Consider the following 24,384-nt stretch of genomic DNA (forward strand, 5'->3'; position numbering starts at 1 on the left):
AATTATTTTCAATTGCAACTTATTTCCATGTGAATAAAAGTTCGGAACGCTTGGCTACTTGACTCAGGCGACGAAAGTTGGGACACCTGAGTCAAAAGTTGGGAACGCATGATTCACGTGACAGATTGCATTGATAAGCATAAAGTTATTGATAAAGAGCAGTTTGGATTTCAAAAAAAAAATAAGCGAAGCATGCAGTTTTACAAGTAGTTGAAACGGTTGCGTCTAAATTAAGACCAAAGCAAAGAAGCTATTGTTATTTTTCTAGATCTCGAGGAAGCTTTTAATTCTATTTCACATAGTATTTTCCATAAAAAATTGAATTGTATGGATTTTCAGGAAGCAAAATAAATGCTACCTCTATTTCGTGATAACTGCAGACAAAAAGTGAAACTTAATGTTTTAGGACCAATTATTTGTTTCTTACATGATAACAACTTTTCAACTAATTTAAACACAAAGAGGAGAAAATAATTGGGCTGGCGGATGACAAATATTGCCTTGTGGAAAGAAAAGTAGTTTACATGAAAAAATCAGGGAAATCTTTCAGAAACAGAAGATCTTGCAGAAAACAGAAAATCATATTCTTTCCTGCAACAGGTTTGATTTGGGATCTTTTTATAGCTGCGAAGCTGTAAGCTTAGCGGAGCTATATTGCGGTACTCTTGTTTTTTTGTTTCGTCATCTGACGCTCTGTTTTTGTTTTACATTTGTTCACACAGCAAGGCTAAATTTTTTGAGCCACTCCTTTTCCTCAACAACGGTTTTTGCGCGTGTGAGGTTATTTCACTATCTCTCTAGCAGAACAAGGCAAATCATTGCCTGATTATATTTTGAAACGTACTGCTTTATCTCACTCAATAAAGTGAACTATTATCTACGTTATCTCATTTTAATTAAAAATCAATAGTGTGCATCTAAGTAGTTGCAAACTTATATGCCCTAATTCTTGAATATTAGTCTTGAGTTTTTGATTGCGAATATCAATTTTGAAAAACTCTCCTTTTGGACCTATGTGTCATAAAATTGACAGTCCGAATCTAACCTAAAAAGTCTTGTGGTCGATCTGTCTATCTTATTTCTTTAGTTGTTTCAACTCATGAAAGGCCACAAGCGTCTATCGCGGCTTTTTTCGGGCAATCTGTTGGCTATGTTTTTCATTAATGACATGTCTCTTTCGCTCTCCAAATAGGCACAATTGCTTCTATTTATTTGTTCAATTTTTTGTGCTTCTAATTTATTTGGCTTTAACGTCTATTTTCAAAAAAATTTGTGAACTTTTTATTGTTGCCGGCATTTGTTGCTACTTTTTAGACAACCGGTCACAAGCTTTGACTCATTTGAACATCTTGTCAACAGACTACAAAAAAAAGCTGAACAGTACAAGAAATACAATGAGGGCTTTCAGGCAAACCTAGAAAAGGGCTACATTGCAAAAGTACCTTTCCATCAACAGAACGATACCTGTTTAAATTATTTTCAATTGCAACTTATTTCCATGTGAATAAAAGTTCGGAACGCTTGGCTACTTGACTCAGGCGACGAAAGTTGGGACACCTGAGTCAAAAGTTGGGAACGCTTGGTTCACGTGACAGATTGCATTGATAAGCATAAAGTTATTGATAAAGAGCAGTTTGGATTTCAAAAAAAAAATCAGCGAAGCTTGCAGTTTTACAAGTAGTTGAAACGGTTGCGTCTAAATTTAGACCAAAGCAAAGAAGCTATTGTTATTTTTCTAGATCTCGAGGAAGCTTTTAATTCTATTTCACATAGTATTTTCCATAGAAAATTGAATTGTATGGAATTTCAGGCAGCAAAATAAATGCTACCTCTATTTCGTGATAACTGTAGACAAAAAGTGAAACTTAATGTTTTAAGACCAATTATTTGTTTCTTTTATGTTAACAACTTTTCAACTAATTTAAACACAAAGAGAAGAAAATAATTGGGTTCGCGGATGACAAATATTGCCTTGTGGAAAGAAAAGGTGTTTACATGAACAAATCAGGGAAATCTTGCAGAAACAGAAGATCTTGCAGAAAACAGAAAATCATATTCTTTCCTGCAACAGTTTTGATTCGGGATCGTTTTATAGCTGCGAAGCTGTAAGCTTAGCGGAGCTATATTGCGGTACTCTTGTTTTTTTGTTTCGTCATCTGACGCTCTGTTTTTGTTTTACATTTGTTCACACAGCAAGGCTAAATTTTTTGAGCCACTCCTTTTCCTCAACAACGGTTTTTGCGCGTGTGAGGTTATTTCACTATCTCTCTAGCAGAACAAGGCAAATCATTGCCTGATTATATTTTGAAACGTACTGCTTTATCTCACTCAATAAAGTGAACTATTATCTACGTTATCTCATTTTAATTAAAAATCAATAGTGTGCATCTAAGTAGTTGCAAACTTATATGCCCTAATTCTTGAATATTAGTCTTGAGTTTTTGATTGCGAATATCAATTTTGAAAAACTCTCCTTTTGGACCTATGTGTCATAAAATTGACAGTCCGAATCTAACCTAAAAAGTCTTGTGGTCGATCTGTCTATCTTATTTCTTTAGTTGTTTCAACTCATGAAAGGCCACAAGCGTCTATCGCGGCTATTTTCCGTCAATCTGTTGGCTATGTTTTTCATTAATGACAGGTCTCTTTCGCTCTCCAAATAGGCACAATTGCTTCTATTTATTTGTTCAATTTTTTGTGCTTCTAATTTATTTGGCTTTAACGTCTATTTTCAAAAAAATTTGTGAACTTTTTATTGTTGCCGGCATTTGTTGCTACTTTTTAGACAACCGGTCACAAGCTTTGACTCATTTGAACATCTTGTCAACAGACTACAAAAAAAAGCTGAACAGTACAAGAAATACAATGAGGGCTTTCAGGCAAACCTAGAAAAGGGCTACATTGCAAAAGTACCTTTCCATCAACAGAACGATACCTGTTTAAATTATTTTCAATTGCAACTTATTTCCATGTGAATAAAAGTTCGGAACGCTTGGCTACTTGACTCAGGCGACGAAAGTTGGGACACCTGAGTCAAAAGTTGGGAACGCTTGGTTCACGTGACAGATTGCATTGATAAGCATAAAGTTATTGATAAAGAGCAGTTTGGATTTCAAAAAAAAATCAGCGAAGCTTGCAGTTTTACAAGTAGTTGAAACGGTTGCGTCTAAATTTAGACCAAAGCAAAGAAGCTATTGTTATTTTGCTAGATCTCGAGGAAGCTTTTAATTCTATTTCACATAGTATTTTCCATAGAAAATTGAATTGTATGGAATTTCAGGCAGCAAAATAAATGCTACCTCTAATTCGTGATAACTGTAGACAAAAAGTGAAACTTAATGTTTTAAGACCAATTATTTGTTTCTTTTATGTTAACAACTTTTCAACTAATTTAAACACAAAGAGAAGAAAATAATTGGGTTCGCGGATGACAGGTATTGCCTTGTGGAAAGAAAAGGTGTTTACATGAACAAATCAGGGAAATCTTGCAGAAACAGAAGATCTTGCAGAAAACAGAAAATCATATTCTTTCCTGCAACAGTTTTGATTCGGGATCGTTTTATAGCTGCGAAGCTGTAAGCTTAGCGGAGCTATATTGCGGTACTCTTGTTTTTTTGTTTCGTCATCTGACGCTCTGTTTTTGTTTTACATTTGTTCACACAGCAAGGCTGAATTTTTTGAGCGACTCCTTTTCCTCAACAACGGTGTTTGCGCGTGTGAGGTTATTTCACTATCTCTCGAGCAGAACAAGGCAAGTCATTGCCTGATTATATTTTGAAACGTACTACGTTATCTCACTCAATAAAATGAACTATTATCTACGTAATCTCATTTTAATTAAAAATCAATAGTGTGCATCTAAGTAGTTGCAAACTTATATGCCCTAATTCTTGAATATTAGTCTTGAGTTTTGATTGCGAATATCAATTTTGAAAAACTCTCCTTTTGGACCTATGTGTCATAAAATTGACAGTCCGAATCTAACCTAGAAAGTCGAGTGGTCTATTAAAGGACTCCTGGTCGATCTGTCTATCTTATTTCTTTAGTTGTTTCAACTCATGGAAGGCCACAAGCGTCTATCGCGGCTATTTTCCGTCAATCTGTTGGCTATGTTTTTCATTAATGACAGGTCTCTTTCGCTCTCCAAATAGGCACAATTGCTTCTATTTATTTGTTCAATTTTGTTGCTTCTAATTTATTTGGCTTTAACGTCTATTTTCAAAAAAATTTGTGAACTTTTGTTTGTTGCCGGCATTTGTTGCTACTTTTTAGACAACCGGTCACAAGCTTTGACTCATCTGAACCATCTTGTCAACAGACTACAAAAGATAGCTGAACAGTACAAGAAATACAATGAGGGCTTTCAGGCAAACCTAAAAAAGGGCTACATTGCAAAAGTACCTTTCCATCAACAGAACGATACATGTTGGTACATGCCAAACTATGGTCTTGTCAGTCCAAACAAACCCGATAAGATGCGAAGAATTTGCAATGCCAAAGCACCACAAAGTGGAATAAGCCTCAATGACAAACTCTTAGCTGGACCTGACCTCCTCGGGAATATGCGTGGAGTTTTGCTACGATCGCGACAGGGAGCCATCGCCATCCAGGGAGACATCGAAGCGATGTTTATGCAAAGCGGAGTACGACAAAAAGACCGAAGTCATCTGCGATTCTTGTGGAGACAACCAAACAGTCCAGAATTAGAGGTGTATGAATACCAAAGACACATCTCTGGAGCCAGGGACTTACCAGTTTGCGCAAATTTTGTTTTGCAAGACAGCCAAAAACGACATCGAAGATCGCCCAAATTCTCTGAAGACCCTTCAGCGGGCATTCTACACGGATGACATGGTTGCATAGTTCAGCGACGCCATCAGAGCTTTCACTACAGCCAAGGATGTCAAGGATACTCTGAAAAAAGGAAAATTCAATCTGACGAAATGGCGCGAGTTTTGTCAACAGATGCAAGACGATCTAGGCAAACCAGTCGAAGAGCTCTTCAGTAAAAGTTTGCAACAAGGACTACTTGGATTTCACGGGAGCTTGGACGAAGACAAAATAATGTTCAAAGCGACAAACAGAAAGAACCTGGACAGAAAAACTTGGACACAACGTTTTTGTCTCTTGTGTCAAATATGTACGATCCTTTGGGAATCATATCTCCATTCCTCATCCGAGCAAAGATTCTACTGCAAGAACTGTGAAAACATAGACGCGAATGGGACAAAGCCATCAGTGGAGACAATGGAAAGGCCATCAACGATTGGGTACAGGAAACGGAACTGTTAGGTACGCTAGGGGTAAGCAGGTTGGTAGGTGGTACAGCACTTGGAGACACAATGGAACTCTATGTATTCTGCGACGCATCATTGGAAGCAACGGCAGCAGTAGCATACATCAAGACAACCAGGAACCAAGAAACCACAACTCGTTTTCTTATGGGAAAAACAAGAGTTTTACTTCAAACAACAATTCCCAGACTAGAACTGCAAGCAGCACTTTATGCAGCAAGATTGAAGAAAACAGTTGAGGATGGAATGGATATCAATTATAAAAAAATTTTCTATGGAATGACAGCACGACCGTTCTCAGTTGGATAAAGAACTTCAAATTGAAACACAAGATGTACATCCTAAATCGATTTGCCGAAATGAGGGACCTCACTAGCACCAATCAGTGGAGCTACGTCAAAACCAGGGATAACCCAGCAGATCAAGGAACAAGGGGACTTGCAGCAACAGAGGTGACAGAGAAATCTCTGTGGTTACAGTGACCAGAGTTTGTTCTATCTTCTGGCGACAATCGGAAAACAGACGAACAACATGCAAATGTTTTCTTGAACAGCGTAGAACAGAAGCCTCAGGGAACACGACGACAACCAATTCAGCACGAAGTCATTGATGCCAACAGGTTTCGCCAGTGGTTGAAACTCAGAGCCGTTTTCATCAAAATTAAAAACCTACGAAACAAAACGAGAACACGTGACCAACAGATGATAGATGCAGAGAACTTTTTTTTCCGTGTATCACACCAACAATCGTTCGATGAGGATGTTAATCAACTAACACTCAACAATCCAATTCAAAAAAAGTAGGTTGATTCAGTTGACACCTTCAATAGACGAAGAGGGAATCATTCGCTCAAACAGCAGACTAGCCAACACACCAGTTTCATTAGCAACGAAGAAGCCAATAATCTTAAACGGTAGGAACAGGATGATTCGTCTTTTTCTGGAACTGCAACACAACATCAATGGTCAGCGTGGAGTTGAACAGCAAACACACAGCATTCAGTTGAACTATTGGGTTCTTCAATGCAAAACATTAATGAAGATCTCGAATAGATGCTACGAATGTAGACGACAGAGACAACTTAACAGCCAGCCTCAGATGTCAGATCTTCCGAGTAACCGATTCACAGTCAAACCTTCAGCATTCAAGGAGACCGGAGTAGAATTTTTTGGGCCTGTTGAACTCTACAGCCTGATAAACACTGCCATGAAAGCTTACTGTTGCTTATTCACCTGTCTGACGATATGAGCCTTTCATATCGAAGTGACCAGGAACTTGCAAAAAGAATCATGCATAATGGTATCCCAATAATTCTTCAGCCGACGAGAACTTCCGTCAAGAATTCACAGTGACAACGTTTTATATTTAACCAGTACAGCAAAGACCTTCGAGGAAAGCAGCTTCACAACTACAGATATACAGGAATACGCAGAGTAAAAAAAACATTGCATGGAATTTTATTCCGCCTGGAGCACCACATTTTGGTGGAACAAGGGAACGCTTCATTGGGATGAGCGAACGCCTGTTCTTCAACATTGCCGGTTCTAAGAAACTCCAGGAAGACAGTTTCTCAACCCTTATTTGCCAAGTCAAATCTCTACTCAACAGCAGACCTCTAACATCAGTCAGCAGTGACATACGCGATGTGGAAAGCCTGAGACCAGGACATTTTTTGACAGGAATAAAAACAGGACTCGGATCAGATACTACAATTAGCAGCAATGACAGAGGAAAAGGAAAACTATGGAACAATGTCAACAGTATCATGGACGAAATTTGGACACGCCGTTTAAAGGAATATCTCCCAACACTCCGACAACGTCGAAAATGACATTCAACAGTAGAGGGGTTGGAAATAGGGGACATGGTACGGATAGTAGAAAACAACACACCCAGGGGTATGTGTGCGGTAGGTAGGGTAAAAAAAAGTAAATAAAGGTAAGGATAATGTAGCGAGGTCTTGCCCTTGTTAAAACATCAAAAGGAGAATTTGTTAAACCAGCTTTTAATCAAAAGGGGAATTTGTTAAACCAACTATTAAACCAGCTCATTGCGTTTCATCAACGACAAATCAAAATAGGGGTTATCAATTGTAAATGGGGAACAACAACTTGAAAACAATCTGAAAAACAAATTTGATATCAGGTTTAGATTTAGGGTAAGTTGAAAGATGAGTTTTTCAAAGCTTAATTCAGTGAGCTAGCAATTCAAAGGTATCTTGCAGGTACAATTAGGGAGTTCAATAAGTAACTCACAAGTTAGCAAAGCTTATCGTACATTAGAAAATTAATTTCAAATGGGAAAATTTAGGTAGGTAGGTTTAACAGGAAGACAAAATCTGGGTAGACATAAGGTAAGTTTTGGAATTCAAACGCACAATGAATTAGCTTATTGCAAAACAGCAGAGAGTTGATCCAACAGGATACCAGTCTTTTGAATAGGTAGATGACACCAAACAGCTTAGGTAAAACCAAACACCAGTGGTATTCAGACGAACTCTCATTGGGAAGAACAGGTGAAAGGTAAGCAATAGGTACACGTTGATGGTAGGTTTAGGTAAGGTAGAGAACACGGGGAGCATCAGTTTGTCAACCAGCATCTTTCAACGAGCAGACAAGCAAAAACAGCCTTTCCAGAAATCGTTTAGTATTTGACATTCGCCAATCAGCCAATACGAAAGTAGATTCACAACAACTACAACTGTAAACATTCAAACGCAATCAGCAGAGAAGCAAGTTAACTTTCCAGCATACAGCTTTCATATAAGACTACAAGCAGCACGTTGACGACCAGTACACAGAGAACATCGATGGAAGACATCAACAGAAATACCACGACGACAACAAACACTTCAGCAAGAGTTACTTCAGCAGAAGCAGAAGCATTTTTTTCGAACAGCAGTCAACGGATTCTTCAATAGCAGACATCATCAAAGTCAGGTCAGACATACTTGTAGATATGGACGAGTCCATAACTTCAAGATCAGCGTTTTATTGACACAACTCAATACAACCTTTCCAACGGAATCATCAGCAGCTGAAGCAAGAAGATCATTTCGGCTACATCAAAAGCAACAACCGAGCAAAAGAGAACACGACGAGACGACGAAGAGCGACTTCGAACAGGCTTCAACAGCAACAGATCGACTACAACCTTTCAGATTTTTGGTGACCAAAAATGGGGGAGGAGTGTACCAAAAGGCACGTGCTAAAAACTGTAACTTTTAAACACCAAGTCATAATATTGATTTTAGAGATGGAATTCAATGGTTAGGAAATGGATGACTTATTCACAAGAAGATTTGTAGCAAAAGATTTGTAGCAAAAGAAGATTTGTGAAGCAATTCTCACGAAAATTTCAACTGTTGACAAGGAACAACAGTCGGCAAAGGGTAGCCCAGGCATATCGTGCCAAAGTAACTATAACTCAAGGGTCTTTTTTGAAACACCGCCAACACTGGCGTCAGTGAAGCAAGCTGATTAGTTTGCTTCTCTGACGTCCGGCCACATCACCACCAACACTACACATTCAATATTAACTGAAGGCGGAACACCGTACAGCCTAATATCCCGTGCTTCCATAACATGCCAACTTTTCCCTCCTCACAAATCGTAAATGAAAATTAAATTGACATGGGTAATGTCTTTTTTGTTTAAGCATGGTTGGATCTCCTCTCAATGAATGATTTGTTTGCTCATCAGGTGAGATTGCCGACTGGGCAGCCGAAGTTGAGAAGGACGAGGAACTGACTGCACAGAACAGGAAACTGATTCCCTCCTCTAACCAACCACCGTCTAAGAACTACAACGTGCAGCTGCTGATTGGGCACGAGAATGGCCACGTGACTGTAGTGGACCCTCTGCTAGGTTCTCAGATCTCCACTTTTGTCGGACATGCAGAAGTAGTCAACTGTGTCACAGAGCAGAGGAGTGATAATAGTGTCTTTTCCGGTTCATCAGATGCTTCCCTGATCAAGTGGTCTATCAAACATCTGGTACGCGTAACGACTGCTGATTGGCTTCAATCATGAAGAGTATATTTTGAAGTCCGTATTGTTTGGAATTTTAGGTTTTGGTCCTTTTACTCTATGATTTCAATGTAAGGTTTTGACGGTATGGTCAGTTTTTGAAAATAGTTTTTATCAGCCACCGTCAGCCTCTCAAATGGCTAATATTTAGGCGCTCTCCTTTGTTCACAATTCAAAGAACGTGAATTGTATTGGGGCGCTGTGTTTTTTTAAGATGTTTTCACATTTTCAATGACTTTGATCTTTCAAAAAGTGATAAACAGTTAAAGCCCAGCGAGCATAAAGTTTCTTTAGAGGCCCAAAGTGGGCTTTAGTGGTCCTTCAAGAGCTTAGAGTGGCGCAGCTGCTGGGATGGCCTTAATTTCAGGTTTTTTGTTTGGTTAGTCTTAGGTTGAAGTTTTTAAAAAGTTGCTGAAGGACTATTGCGAGACAAAATTACTTGTTATGACCATTTTATGATTATGCTACATGTTTTGGTACTACGAACACAAACGCGCGAAATGATACTAATTTTTTATAGCTGCGAAGCTGAGCGAAGCTATATTGCGGTGCTCTTGGTTTTTTTTGTTTCGTCTTCTGACGCTCTTTTTTTGTTTTACATTTCTTCACACAGCAAAGCTGAAAAAGTCAATTTTTCTGATTGACTTCTTCCTCTCACTAACGGCATTTGCCCGCGTGACGTCATTTCTCACTCGTTTTGGCAAAATTTTTTAGGTTATTTGCGTGATTAGATTTTGATCATACGTGACTTACCTCACTCAATGAAATGATATTTGCACTTTAAAACTTAAGTTTAATTTGAATTTGTTTAAGGTCAAAGGAACTCAAATGTACAGTAAAGGTCCCTAATAAGAGGCTTCTGCGGGATGAATTTTAACAAGCTTTATTAATTTATCGCTGAATGATTTTTACCTAGTTTTTTGAGCGGCGTCTATTTTTTTTTCAATTTAGATCTGTATCTGTTTCTATCTCTATTATATGGCACGCAGGTCTATTTTTTCGCAGCTATTCCGGCAATCTGCCGGCTATGTTGCAATTATTTCAAATTTTTGAAAATCTTTGTCTTTTTTTGAGTTTTTCAAGCCTCAGGGGCCAGGGAGTCTCCTTTTAGGTTTGATAATAGGGCACTGCATAGTTTCTAGTAACAATGGAATAGTTTTCAACATTCTTATGTTTCGAATTTTAGCATTTTTTTTATAAAAGTCAATTTAAAAATAAAAATCTGCAATATTTTTTAAGTTTTGCTAAAAAGATTGTCAATTTTTTATATTTGTCCAATCTCGAGTGCCAGAAAAACTCTTCCGCAGTCAAATAAGAATTTCCTGAACTTTTTAGTGTCAATGGAATTGTTTTCAACAAATTAACATTTCGAATTTTAGAAATTTTTGATAAAATTTGCAATTTTTACGAAAACATTTGCTTTTATTCCCTCAATTCAAAATTATTGCCTCTCGATCTTTGAGCCAATGAATTTTTAAGGCTTTGAATTGGTTTACTGGATAGCCTTTAGAGACACAGAATTGATTCTGAAGGTATTAATTTCACGATCTTCAGCAACATTCCGTTAAAATTTCAATTAATTCTATTTTTTTTTAATTTCTGAGTTAATCGATCTTCAAGGGCCAATGAATTTTTTTAGGTCTTGCAGATATTATTCTGAGCCAATTTCATAGACAAAATTTGGTTTGAACAAATTTTTGAAACAAGTATATGTAAAGCAAATTTTGCCTTCGGGGTAAAGAGTTTTAGCAATGAGTTTATTTTTGTTTAGTTTGTTTGATTGTTTTTAATTGCTTTTGAACGAAGTTCATAGCAATTATTGTAAACGTGTGTGTCTTTTTTATGCAAATTTTTTGCTGGACAATTTTGCTCTTTTCTTCTAGAACATTCGTTGATTTCTCGAGTGACTTTTTTTACGCTTTCGTTCATCATTTTTGAGTGACCTCTATTGCTCTCACTCCGAAGTAAAGCTTGTTGCTAATATATAATCGGTTGCAGACTTGGAAAAGTAAGTGACTCATAGAGCAGTGGTTAGTGCGGGTGCCTATGGATCGGGAGGTCAATGTTTCGAATCCCGTTGGGGTCAAGGTTTTTTGCAACCGTGAAGAAAAATTGATTTAAGTTACAGACCCTGAATTAAATTGCCTCGCCTGTCGTTCAAGAGCAATTCTTCCGACATTTGTCGGTGGGTCTTTGTTAGTTTCTCAACTCTTTCAGATGATTTTGTTTGTGTTTTGGCTGGCCTTATTCAATTGATCTGCTGTTCAGGTAGAGTACTTCTACGTTTTTCATTCAATTCTTTGGATTGTGTTTCAGGACTTGTCCTGCTATGCTTTTTAATTCGCTTTACCTTTTGTTGACGTTTTTCTAAATTCTTTCGCGCATTGATTTACGCAATGTATTCAATACGGTCAATGTCAAAGGAGCAAAATCAAAAGAAACGGGATAAACCGATAAAGCCTGGTCATTAAGTCATAGTGCGTTAGGTTATCAAAGTTCAGTAGAGCGATTGCTAAATGATATCAGTATTAAGCTTTATACCCTTCAGTCTAGAAGCTGAAGTAAGTAGAGGTTTAGAATCTAACTGAAACTGCACACTGAATTAGAACAATTTTTGAAAAATTTTTGACAATTTCAATTTCTTCTGTGTCAATCCTGATTTGCGTCTAGCGCGTCCACGGCGGATATTTTCCGACAATCTGCCCGCTATGTTCATTCTTTTAATGCCATTGGACTCCAACTTTATTGGTCACCATCTATAGCAGTTCCATTTACGTGCGCAAATGAGACGATATATAACAACCGTCAACAAATGATTTAAACTTTCTCAAAAATGATTTAAACTTTTTGCTCCAGAATTCCACAAAGAGCTCCTGTCAGAACTCAAATTAGCATTTAAGACGGACATGTGCAAAGAATATTGCTCTCGGAAAATGAAAAGTTTCTCACCCCAGTTCAAATTAAGTATAGAAAACTTTTTCGCCCCTAAAATCACTTGCTTTCTTTCGCCCGTCACTTTTTTCACGTGAAAAAATTACTTCAAAAATATTAACCCTGCTCGTCTTATTCAATTTTACGCTTGAGCAATTTTTCTTGTGGTGCTTTCATTTTTGCGTGATTTAAATTGCTCTCCTAAATTTAAGCTGCTGACTTCATTCGTGGATGTTTACTACTAAAAGTCAAATGGAAATCGGAAAAATAGTTTCATATTTCATCTTAAATATTGGCAGTGAATTATATTAAGCTCTGATAATGCAGGCCCCTTGTTGTTATTATATGGCCTTCCGGCTACAATAGTGGAAATGTCGGTTGTTTTCATGTGCAGATCTGAATTTATACGAAGCTTTGCTTATTTCCGTGTTTTACTCCACCTCTTTTCAAAACATTAGTCAAATTTCCATTTTACCACACTTCAATTGTCTTTTTAATAGCCACTGTCAGTCTCTTAACGGCTACTATTTAGACGCTGTTCTTTTTTAATTGGTTCAACCGTTTGATTAATAGCCGCAAAGCGATAGCTGAGGCCATTATTGGCCTTCTCTTAGTTGTTTTTCGTCTATGGGACTTCTGTAAAGACAGATATGACGTCACAATCTTTTCGAATCTGCTTTTTGTTCATTCGGTCATGCAAATTCGACTGAATTGCTTTTGTGATGTCATTTTGCACTCTTATTGTAGGGATCGGGGTGAATGGATCGGGAGGTCAATGGATCGAAGCCTGGCGGGTCACGGTTTTTTGCAACCGTAAAGCAAAATTGTTCTAGGCTATAGCCCCTGAATTAAATAGCCTCGCCTTTCGTTCAAGAGCAATCCTTCCGAAGTTTCTGGAAGTATACTTCTGACGGATGTTAGTATTAGGCTTATTGTTCTCCAATTTAGACCGAATTCACCAAATCTAATTTAATCAGACTGCAGAAAAATTAGAACTTTTCAAATGCTGAGATAGAATTGGGTTTTTTGTCAATTTGTTTTTAACTGTTTCAATCCCTACACCAGTCAGTGGGGTCAACTGTGACTTTTTTTAACCTTTGTCACGGTTTTGGTGATTTTGACAACTTTTTTGAGGAAGTAGAGTTCTTCTTGAGTAACTTCTTTCGTGTATATAGCGTTGTATGCTTTATTAACTTTGAAAGAGTATTGCTGAAGAGATGTTTAAAGTGCTGGTAATCAGGTCATTCTTTCGGTTGTAATTCGGGACTTTTCATGTTTATTTTTCATCGCTTTAGGCTTATTTTTCGTATTGCATTTCTTCACGCAGCAATCTTCAAAGCAGATATAATGTTCATCTTTTGTATTCCTATAATTTTACTCCTTTACAAATAAGGTTGATAATGACAAAGCATCGCGGATAAAATGAAACAACCAGTAAGGTTTCTTGAAATGAACAAGGAAAAATGAATTTTAAATTCTAATGTCGTCAGTGATAAGTTTTTAAGTTTTTGAGTTGTCGTTTTTGAAATTTTTTCTGCGTTTTTTTGGCCTGTAAGTATATTTTACAGTTATTTCGGAAATCTGCTGGCCATGTTTTATTATAGATAATTATATTACCGTGGGGACAGTGAATAGTTCAGTCAGTGACTGTATGTCATTTATGTTCTGCATAGGATGATAAGAGCTGTGTTGATGTGAACAGAAGTTGCGATGTTGAGATCTCGGCTGTCGATCTCTATAAACATAACTCAACCCTTCGTGTAGTTTTGGGAGACGTCGCTGGTTGTCTGCATGTTCTCGAATATTATTCCGGCATACGGCTTACTGTCGGTCTGAGCAAATTCCACACCGGAGTTGTGTCTGCTGTCAGCGTAGCGCATGTTGCTGGGAAAACGTTTGTGCTTAGCGCCGGAAGAGATGGGAAAGTAGTCAACTTTGAGCTAACTGAGACACCGAATGGATCATTTGGACATATAGCTGCCTTCAGGTTACTACATATCTGTTATTAAACTTTAATTTTAATAATTTAGAAGAGAGATGTTGTAACTCTTCTGCTTAATAGCCGCCGTCAGCCTCTCAACGGCTATTATTTAGGCGCTCTCCTTTTTTAAAATTTGCTTTACCTTTTGATCACGTTTTTGGTTTTAGGTAAGTCACGATTTTCACGTTTGACTTCTGACTTACCCCACTCACTGTTTGAACTGAAGTGATTTTATATTCTTTCACGCATTGAATTACGCAATGTACTGAATGCGGTCAAAGTCAAAAGAGCAAAATCAAAAGAAACTCGATAAACCGATAAAGCCAGGTCATTAAGTCATAGTGCATTAGTTTATGAAAGTTCATTAGAGCGACTGCTAGCTGAAATCAGTATTAAGCTTTATAGCTTTCAGTTTAGAAGCTGACTTAAGTATAGTTTAAGAATCTAATAGAAACTGCACCCCAAATTAGAACACTTTTTTGACACTGAAAAAAAAACATTAAAAAATTGGTCATTTTCTATCGCTTTTCTTTGTCTGTTTCAATCCCAATATGCATCGAGCGCGTCAACGGCGGATATTTTCCGGTAATTTGCCGGTTATGATTGCTCTTGAAAACATAGCAATGGATATAATGGGTGGGCAGCTGTATGCAGACTTTTTATGAAGTTTTGTTAGTGTATAAAAACCAAAGGCGGGTACTAATTCGATCAGTCTTATTGCTCTCAAACAAATGGTGTTGATCTGGCTGAATTGGATTTTTGTTGAAACAAGAATACGCTGAAAGTTTACAATTTTTTTCTCAGTTTTATTAGCCTAAAAGTGCCCTAAGAGAGGAATTGGATTTTGGTTAGCCATATGGTTAGTAAAGTTAGCAAGCCAAAATGTAACGGCTACCAATTGGTGCAGCCTATCTCTGTACTTATGGTAAAGAGCGTGAGTGAACATAAATATTGTGTATTCTGACTCCAGAACGAGTTTGCCAAGTTTATATGGACGGAAGCAGATATGAAACAAAGAGCAAATTTTGAATCATAGTTTTATGTATTTGCTTACCAATTTCTGTTTTTGGCCTTTAGGTTTTTCCTTTGCTTCAGCATTTTTTTTCTGAAGAGCGGAATAAACTGGCTAAGCTCGAGGGCATCAAGTTGCGCATCTGTTTTCCTTAGAGCCTTAGTTGTCTAAAAACCTACCGAAGACACAAGCTCACGATGTGCTGAGAAATATGCACATTCCACACCCCCAACCCGCGAACTGTAATGCAAACACTTTTAGAACTAATTTTCGAATTTTCAGTTTTCTAAGTTTTTATTGCCACTGTTTTATACTCAAACCGCTGTTGTTTAGTTGCTTTTCTTTCTCAAAAATAGTATTAAGTTTTTGTGTTTCATAAGTCACGACTTTTACGTTTGACTTCTGACTTCTCACTGTTTGAATGAAGAGATTTTTGAATTCAACAAATTTGCGCAAATACTTTTTGTAAGTCAAAAAAGAAATGAAAAGAAACGGGATAAACCTATACAGACCGGGCGCTGAGACACCATGTGAAGCTATGAGCATTGAGTTATGAAAGTATAATCGTGGACTCCATTTGAGCACTTTTCACGCTCTGAAATGAACTTTGTCAGTTTTTTTTCTTGATTCGATCGATCAGGCTCAACGGCGGCAATTTGCCACCATTCTGCGTGCCATGTTTCACACAAACTGTTTTGGAGACATACTTATTGTGTGAAGCGCGGTTCATAGAGTTTGAACCCCCCCCCCCCAACCACAATACCCCCTCCCCCCGCCACAATACCCTCCCCCCACCGCAATACCCCCCCCCCCCCCCCCCCCCACATCAGCCCCCCTCGCACTTCACCTCCCCCATCCCCACCCCTGCACATCGTTCTGGCCGTAAGGGCCCCGTGCAGCCAAAAACTGCTCATCCACCGCTGCCATAACCCCCCCCCCCCCAATCCATCACTCCCCCGGTGCCCCCACCGCTGCGCTCCATCCTTCATTTAAGCTAAAGGGAGTCTCACTAAACCGTGGCTACAATTCGCCCGACGTTAGTAGGTTATGTTATAAAATTTCCTTTTAGGATTTTAGACAAAAACAGTTAACCAATTTATCTGTCTTTATGTTTTGCTTTTTAATTGCTCTCAAGCAAAATTTGCAATTATACTAGTACTGATGTTCTTTTTACAACTCGAGGGGGGAGTATTGATATTCTACAGGCTTTTTCTAACTGGAGCAAGTTTGTTCTTGACTTGAACTTTGACTTTTATTTTCGAACATTGAACTCTATTACTAGCTTGGTTACTAATATATAGTAATTAGGAACTGCTGGTAATATTCAAGGCCGAAAGATCATTTTGAGCTGTTTTCTTACCATCCGGTCTCCTTATCCAAACTACAGACATCCCTGCCTTCCCCTCTCCCCCACAATTCCTTTCCCGATACGCTTCAAGTTGTTTCTCGTGTTCTACGGGCCATATTTTAATGCAATTTTTCGTACTATCGATTTTTCTGATAGTTATTCTTGTCTGACCCTTTGACTTTTCATCCTCAAAAGTGGCTTAAATGTTAAAGACTGAAACCATTGAGGAAACTTGAATTCATGGTGTGCAGGCCGTTTTTTTAGAGTTTGACAACAACCCCACACTATTTGTGCCCCTCCCCTCAATTAAGATTAAACTAACTTCTCTTAGCCCCAGCTAGCTGCTGACTTGCCAGTCGTTTGAGAGCAACTCGGTTGTCGTTAGTCGGTTATATTTCCAATTCAAATGGAACTCAAGAAGGTTTATCGCCGCTACTTTCCGACAATCTCCCGGCTATGTTTTGTAATGGCAGTATGCTGTTATTTTGTCGATAGATGTTCTCTCAAATATTTGATCGGTGCCGAATTTTTTTTTCTGAAACCAATATGTTTTCAGCATGCTATCAATTATAAATTTGGAGTCGCCTATCATCCAGCTGCGCCAAATCTCAGCAACGGTTGGTCGGCGATCAATGGTTGTAGCTTGCTGTTGGGACTCCTCTCTGTCAGTATTGGACCGGAACCCTTCGAGACCAGCTGAAGTCTCAAAAGTTTGGACTACTGCGTCGCCATCTCTCCATGACGAAGACTGGAAAACTGACTGGCTGGTGGTGAGAGAGGCCAACAGTGTGTTGTGGAACCTGAATGGAGCACTGGAAATGAAAGACTGTTTTGTCAGTAAATTAACAACACTGTTCCAGACACCCGACCGTCGAAATGGTGGGTACCAGTTGCTCAGCAATATTTGATTGCTATAATGAATTGCAACGTGACTTTACTGAAAACTTAAGCATACTTGAGGAGCGGTTTAAAATTATTAGTAGATGTATAATACTGCTCTATGTGATTTAAAGATACTGAAGAGCAATAAGACTCAACTCAACAATGATTGCATTGAAACAATTAATTTTTTGGGGGGGTTTAATATGGAGACCTATTACGGTTGCTAATATCGGCCGACATCTACTCAAACGGCTATTATTTTTGAGCACTTCCAGATTTTGAGTTTTACTGGTCGCTGTCTCTTTACGACTCGAAGAGAAGCATGGTCTTCCTTTTTATCTGCAGAATGTCAGTGAAACAATATGTTAAACTCAATGCCGCACAAAAATCAAAAGCCGACTAAAATGGTTTTCATGTAGCATGCTGAGAAAGAGCGCGAAAAGTTGTTGGAAATAAACTTCCGCTAAGTGAACAAAGTCGAGTTTTGATGTTTCAACTAGTAGAAAGTTTGGCAAAAAAAACGATCGACAGAATTTTAATAATTTTTCCTCGGTTTTTTTCATAGGTTTAATAGCTTGAACGAAGATTGAAACTATTATTGTAGTCGCTTGTCTCTTTGTTATAGCTGCGAAGCTGTAAGCTGAGCGAAGCTATATTGCGGTGCTCTTGGTTTTTACAATTCAAAGAATTTGAATTGTATTGGGGCGCTGTCTTTTTTTTAAGATCTGTTCACACATTTTCATGATTTTTGAAGTCAAATTGGAGTAGTGATTTTGGTCACGCCGAAACAGGAAATGGAGCGAAAAAGTGAGTGGTTTTGCGGCGTGAAATTTTTTCGCTCTAAATTTAAAGTAGAGTGAGAAAACGGTGTTTGAACAAAAATTCGATTTCTCGCTAGTGGTTTTTTTGTTCACATGCGGCAATTTCACTTTGGTTTTTACTGTTTTTTCGATTTTTTTGGATTGGATTTTTTTCTAAATGGTTTTTCCAATCCATTCATAGTCCGTTTTAGGTTTGTTTTTTTAGTCAATGAAAATTCTTTGAATTGTACGTCAGGACTTGTCCTGCTATGTTTTTTTTGTTTCGTCGTCTGACGCTCTTTTTTCGTTTTACATTTGTTCACACAGCAAAGCTGAAAAAGTCAAATTTTCTGAATGACTTTTTCCTCTCACTAACGGCATTTGCGCGCGTGACGTCATTTCTCACTCGCTTTAGCAAAAAGGTTTTAATTTATTTGCGTGATTAGATTTTGATCATACGTGACTTACCTCACTCAATAAAATGACTTTTGCACTTTAAAACTTAAGTTTAATTTGAATTTGTTTAAGGTCAAAGGAACTCATATGTGCAGTAAAGGTCCCTAATAAGAGGCTTCTGTGGAATGAATTTTAACAAGCATTATTAATTTATTGCTGATTGTTTTTTACCTAGTTTTTTGAGCGGCGTCGATTTTTTTCAATTTAGATCTGTATCTGTTTCTATCTCTATTATCGGCACGCAGGTCTATTCTTTCGCAGCTATTCCGGCAATCTGCCGGCTATGTTTGTCTTTATGCAAAATTTTAGCCTTTACGTTTTGACTTTTGATTGACCTTTTGTGACCTTGACTTTAATAGTTTCGCCCAATCTAAATTGCTCTTTCACTCAAAATTTTGAGCAGCTATACCATCGACAAGTGATGGTGGTCTAAAAGTCGAATGAAATTTGCTGCGAAATTAGTTTAAATTGAAGTCCTTTATTCATTGGTTATAAATTTGTTGACGTTTCGTCTAACTTTTTTTCAGCCGTTCATTGAGCGAAAATATTTCATGGTATATAATTAGAACGATTTTTTTAGATTCGCGGTTTGTTTTTGAAAATCTTAGCCAAAAGTTTTTCCTCCGTTGCGAATTAAATACCTTAGTGAAGTTAGTCATATAAGAAATATTTGTGTGGCGTAAGTCGAGTTTTACTTCAAGTCCATTCCAGATTGTGCTTTTATTAGCTGCTTTAACCTCTCAAAGGCTATTATATTATTTAGGCACTCTCCTTTTTTAAAATTCGTTTTTCTTTTGGTTACGTTTGTCGTTTCATTTCTTATCTTATCTCACTCACTCTTTCAACTAAATGAAATTTAGATTTTATTCAGCAATATTATGCCACCAGGTTCAAGTTTAAATGTCGAAAAGAAATGGGATACAACTATAAGACCGGACACTAAGATTTAATCTTTTAAGACTTGAATTAGTGCATTAGATATTAGAAATCGTATTTTGAGCCCAAATTGGTGCAAATTTTCACGTTTTTCGTCATTTTTTGAGTTTTTTATTTGAACTATAAATTGACGTTTGTCAGACTTGGTAAATGTGAAATATGTGTTTTCAAGACAGAATTACATTTTATGACCATTTTGTGAGATATTCGTTTTGCTACTGCAAACAAACACACAAAATGATACTAATTATTGCAATTTTTTTGAATGTTTGGCCTTTGTCATTTTTTTCGAACCTCAGGGTCCAGGTAATCTCCTCTAGGGTTTGCTATGGAGTTCGTGCATAGTTTCACGTGGTAATGGAATGGTTTTAAACTTTTAAAATCACGAATTTTAGCAACTTTCTGATAAAACGTGCAAATTTGTTCAAATTTTCTGACAATTTTTTTGGTCAGTTATCGGGTTCATCCATCTTTATGGGCCGATGAATTTTTTTTTCCGCGAGAAATTGGGGCGACAATGAAATGGTTTTGAGGATATTACTATCACGAATTATAGCAGCATTTCAATAGAATTTGCAATTGTTTTATTTCTTCATTGAAAAATTTTGTCGTTTTCTGAAATTATCAATCTTTAAGGGCCATTTAAAATTTTTTGTGTTGCAGATGGATGGGATACTGGAGAGATTTCAGAGATAACAAAATGGTTTTGAACGTAATAATTTTGCTAAACTTGTAAATTTTGTAATTTTTAAATTTTTAAGTTTTTGTCATATTTGTCGAGTTTTTCCAGCTTAAGTGACCAACAAACTCCTCTCAAGGCTTGTGCGTGGGATAGTGGGCATCTTTAATCGGATCAAATTTGGCGTTTGGGGTAATAGCTTCCAGAGTTTTAGCCATAATCATGTTTTTGTTTAGTTTCTTTGATTATTTTAGTTTCTCTAAAGTTTTGACTGTTTTTTTCGGCTGACATTGTTCAATTGATCTACTACTCGGATACAGTAATTTTATGTGGTAAGTCTTTTGATCTTTTTGCTTTTTGCGGTAAGTCTTTTGAAAAAATCCCATAGGGCCCAAATTTAGATGCCAGTGACTTGAACTTTGTTTTAGTTACCATCTCTAATGGTTATTGGTTTTGATACTTTTCCTTGTATCCTCTCAACGAGAAGCAGGATTTTTTCCCACAGTGAAAAGAAATCAAAATAGTTCGCACTTTGGAAATGTGTTTCTACATCAATTAATATTGTTCCATTTTTTCTGTTCTGTAAATCCTATTCGGGTTTATGAGAATCAATAGCGGCTTTTGTCGGGTTTGTTTGACACTTATATCTTATTTTTTTTCAAGTTTTTTAACACAACAGGAGTCAGTGGGGTTCGAGATGGTTTTTTTGGGCAATTTGCCGAACCCCCCCCCCCTCCCCTCCCCCCCCCCCCCCCCCCCCCCTCGACACACACATACTTACCCCTCATGCGCGCACACTTCACCCCTCATGCGCGCACACAAACACACACACTGCACCTCCCCCTGACTTTACGCCCCTCGCCTACTTCGCCCCCACTGCACTTCACGCCCCCCCCCCCAATCCCACCCCATGCACATTGTTCCAACCGTAACCCAGCCCTTAACTGCCAGACTTTCACTTTTTGGTAGGTTATGTGTGTGACGTCATTTATTACTCGCTTTGGTGTTTTTGAGTGAATCGTGTTAAATTGTTCAATCCTACTTGACTCACTCAAAATAACATCCTTTTCATTAGTGTTTGGAGATTTAAAATCAGAATTGCGATTTTTTTGCAGCACTTTTTTTTCTTATGGACACATTTGCTGTTTTACACATCGCGTTTTACGTTAGGCTGTTTTATGAGTACCAGAGTTAAGCAGGGAGGGGGGTGGCGGCTTTTTAAGACAGACAATATATGCTGTTCTTGTTTCTTTATTCTGAACAAAGAATATTTTTGGGGCTTCTAATAGAACTTGCAGTGGGGTAGAAAATGATGTAAGATAGTGCAAAGATAATACTTTTTTTAAAATTAATGGCTTGTCTAGGAATGAGTCTATTTGTGGAACACGAGAAGGCTTCATCCCTTTGCACTTGCTTTGAAACCGATGCAACCCGAGGCAGATTTTACGTTGGGGACTCCCGAGGATTCCTTCACACTTTTTCGCCCAAGCAGTTCATCCCTTCCGACCTCGTGCACAACAAATTCACCATACCTAAAAGTTTCACCATCAAAGTTAGTATTACTACCTAGTGGGCTATCGAGTTTCTGACCGGTTTTAGGTAAGGGGGTCTTGAGCTAGTCCTGGAACTAGATCGGGAAACTGACTTTCTAATTAAGAAAGTCCGTAACATTTTTTTTCTGGGTTCATCTTGATAAAAAAGAAAGCCTATGTTATGTTTGCCTTCTAGAAAATGCACAAAACCACCCACCTGAAATTAGTCTGAAGAGTTTTATAACTTTGAGTAGGTAGGTTGTATGTTTGGAGAACAAGCTTCAATTGGCAACGATAAATGCAGTATCATAGTGTAGCAACATGTGTCAAAAACTTGGCACCTCGAAATTGGATACTACTCATTTCAGTTGCGAAAGTAATATTTCTGGTTTAGGCACATTCAGGCGCTATTCGTTGTGTTCGTGTGGCTCATGGTTTGTTATTGACATCAGGAGAGGACTGTGAGATCCGTGTGTGGCGCCCGCATCCTCTGATAGATGCTGGTGTTGGCATTGGTCAAGAACCATTCCTAAAACAGGCGAGTGCTGCTTGTTCAAATAAAATGCCATTGTTGCCGTGCTACCAAGTTATGTTCTACTGCTATCATGACACGTTCACGTTTTGTAAGAAGTGTATGGGAATGTTCAGTTCAGGGCTGAAAATTTGTCTATAATTAGATGTAGACGGATATTCGAACCAAAATGATGAAAATTAAACTGATTATGCTTCAAAATTATCAAAACAGTTGAAAAATATTGATTAAATCGAGTATAATTCTGGATCAATTGCATCCTCACAAAAGTTGTTAGTTTCTGTAAGCTGATATCGAATACATTGCAGGTTGCACAGTTCTCGTGTCATGGACCAGTGACTTGTCTGTCAGTGTACTACAAGTTAGAGGAAGAGTCCAGGGGGTCTCACTCTGTGATTGTGGCAGCAGACAAACTGGGATATCTTTACTCTCTCAAACTACCTATAACTTGATCTAATCAACCTATGAAGCAACTCATTTCCCAGTTTAAGAAAAAACATAAAGCTAGACTTTCCATATCAACTATTAATCACAGATGAAATTTACCCAGAGTTTTAACGTGTTTGATTCCTAAATTTAAGAATGTTATAGTGTGTAATGAATAATTATCCAGAAATTTCACTGATTTATCCTATCACAGAAATAAATACTAATGAATTTGTTTTTCTTTGCAGCTCAGACACTTGTGATGCAACTGAAAATTCAGATATAGGCTGTCTGTCAGTAAAGTTTTTGCACTTCCCAAACGATCACCAGCTGCTATTTAATTGCTCTCGAACGAAGTTTGAAATGAAATGACCGTAAACGTGTGTGTTTTTATGATTCAAAGAATTTGAATTGTATTGTAGGCATGTCTTCGTACGACTCAAAGAGGAGTATTGGTTGAGCGTCTTCTTTTATCTTTGATCGGTAATTTTGTTGGAGAGTATTTGAAACAGGAAATATAATGCGTGAAAACAATGCGTTTAGCTCAAAACGCTGAGACAAGATTGGTTTCTTTTTAATAGCCGCCTCAGCTTCTCAGCCGGCTATTATAGCGCTCCTATTTTTTGTACAATTCAAAGAATTTGAATTGTATTGGGGCGCTGTCTTTTTTTAAATTTTTTAATAGCCGCACAGCGATAGCTGGGGCTATTATTGGCCTTCTCTTGGTTTTTTACAATTCAAAGAATTTAAATTGTTTTGGGGCGCTGTCTTTTAAGATCTGTTTTGAAGTCAAATTGGAGTAGTGATTTTGGTCACGCCGAAACAGGAGGCGGAGCGAAAAAAGCGAGTGGTTTTGCGGCGTGAAATTTTTTCGCTCTAATTTTAAAGTAGAGTGAGAATACGGTGTTTGAACAAAAATTCGCTTTATAGGTAGTGGTTTTTTAATAGCCGCCCTCATCTTCTCAGCCGGCTATTATAGCGCTCCTATTTTTTTTTTTTTTACTTCGTCGAATAAAAAAATGTTTCGCTTTACCTCATTTTGCCGCCTTTTCAACATTTTGCGTGAAATCTTTTTGACTTCTCTAGGCTAGTTTCTCTCTTCTCTCATTCTGCTAAAAGTGAATTTGAACATCAGCTGCTCAGCAAAGCAATTCAAAATGAACAGAGTCAGTATAAAAATTGAAGTCAGAAATAGAAACGGGATAAACCCATAAAGCCCAATTTTAGATGCCCGCTATTTGAACGTCGTTCCTATAAGTCTTATTTACCATCTCTAATGCTTATTGTTATTGATAGTAGCCCCTGTAGCCTCTCTCCAAGAAACAGAAGTATGTTCAACTACGAAATGCCATCAAAATAAATCGGACTTAAAAAAATGTTTTTGTACAAAATTCTTTTTTTTTCAATATCTTCTGTTATTTCAATCCCAATCATGCTTATTGGAATCAACGGCGGCTATTTTCCGGCAATCTGCCGGGTATGTTTGTTCACATGCGGCAATTTCACTTTGATTTTTACTGTTTTTTTCAATTTTTTGGATCGGATTTT

The 24,384-nt window shown here is 37.7% G+C and overlaps 1 protein-coding gene across 1 annotated transcript in view; it reads left to right on the top strand.

Moving 5' to 3' along the window:
* LOC142334525 (uncharacterized) overlaps positions 1-23,071 on the top strand; it is a 141,271-nt gene extending 118,200 nt beyond the window's left edge. The window contains exons 15-20 of the mRNA XM_075382624.1: positions 8,996-9,288; positions 13,926-14,239; positions 17,150-17,472; positions 21,711-21,898; positions 22,273-22,416; positions 22,719-23,071. Coding sequence (XP_075238739.1) covers positions 8,996-9,288; positions 13,926-14,239; positions 17,150-17,472; positions 21,711-21,898; positions 22,273-22,416; positions 22,719-22,862 — 1,406 coding nt within the window. The 3' untranslated portion in view covers positions 22,863-23,071. The remainder of the gene's footprint in view (positions 1-8,995; positions 9,289-13,925; positions 14,240-17,149; positions 17,473-21,710; positions 21,899-22,272; positions 22,417-22,718) is intronic.
* The last annotated feature ends 1,313 nt before the right edge of the window (positions 23,072-24,384 follow it).

This window comes from Convolutriloba macropyga, chromosome 2 (assembly GCF_964194025.1).
Source record: "Convolutriloba macropyga chromosome 2, txConMacr16.3, whole genome shotgun sequence".
In the NCBI taxonomy this organism is placed as follows: Eukaryota; Metazoa; Xenacoelomorpha; order Acoela; family Convolutidae; genus Convolutriloba; species Convolutriloba macropyga.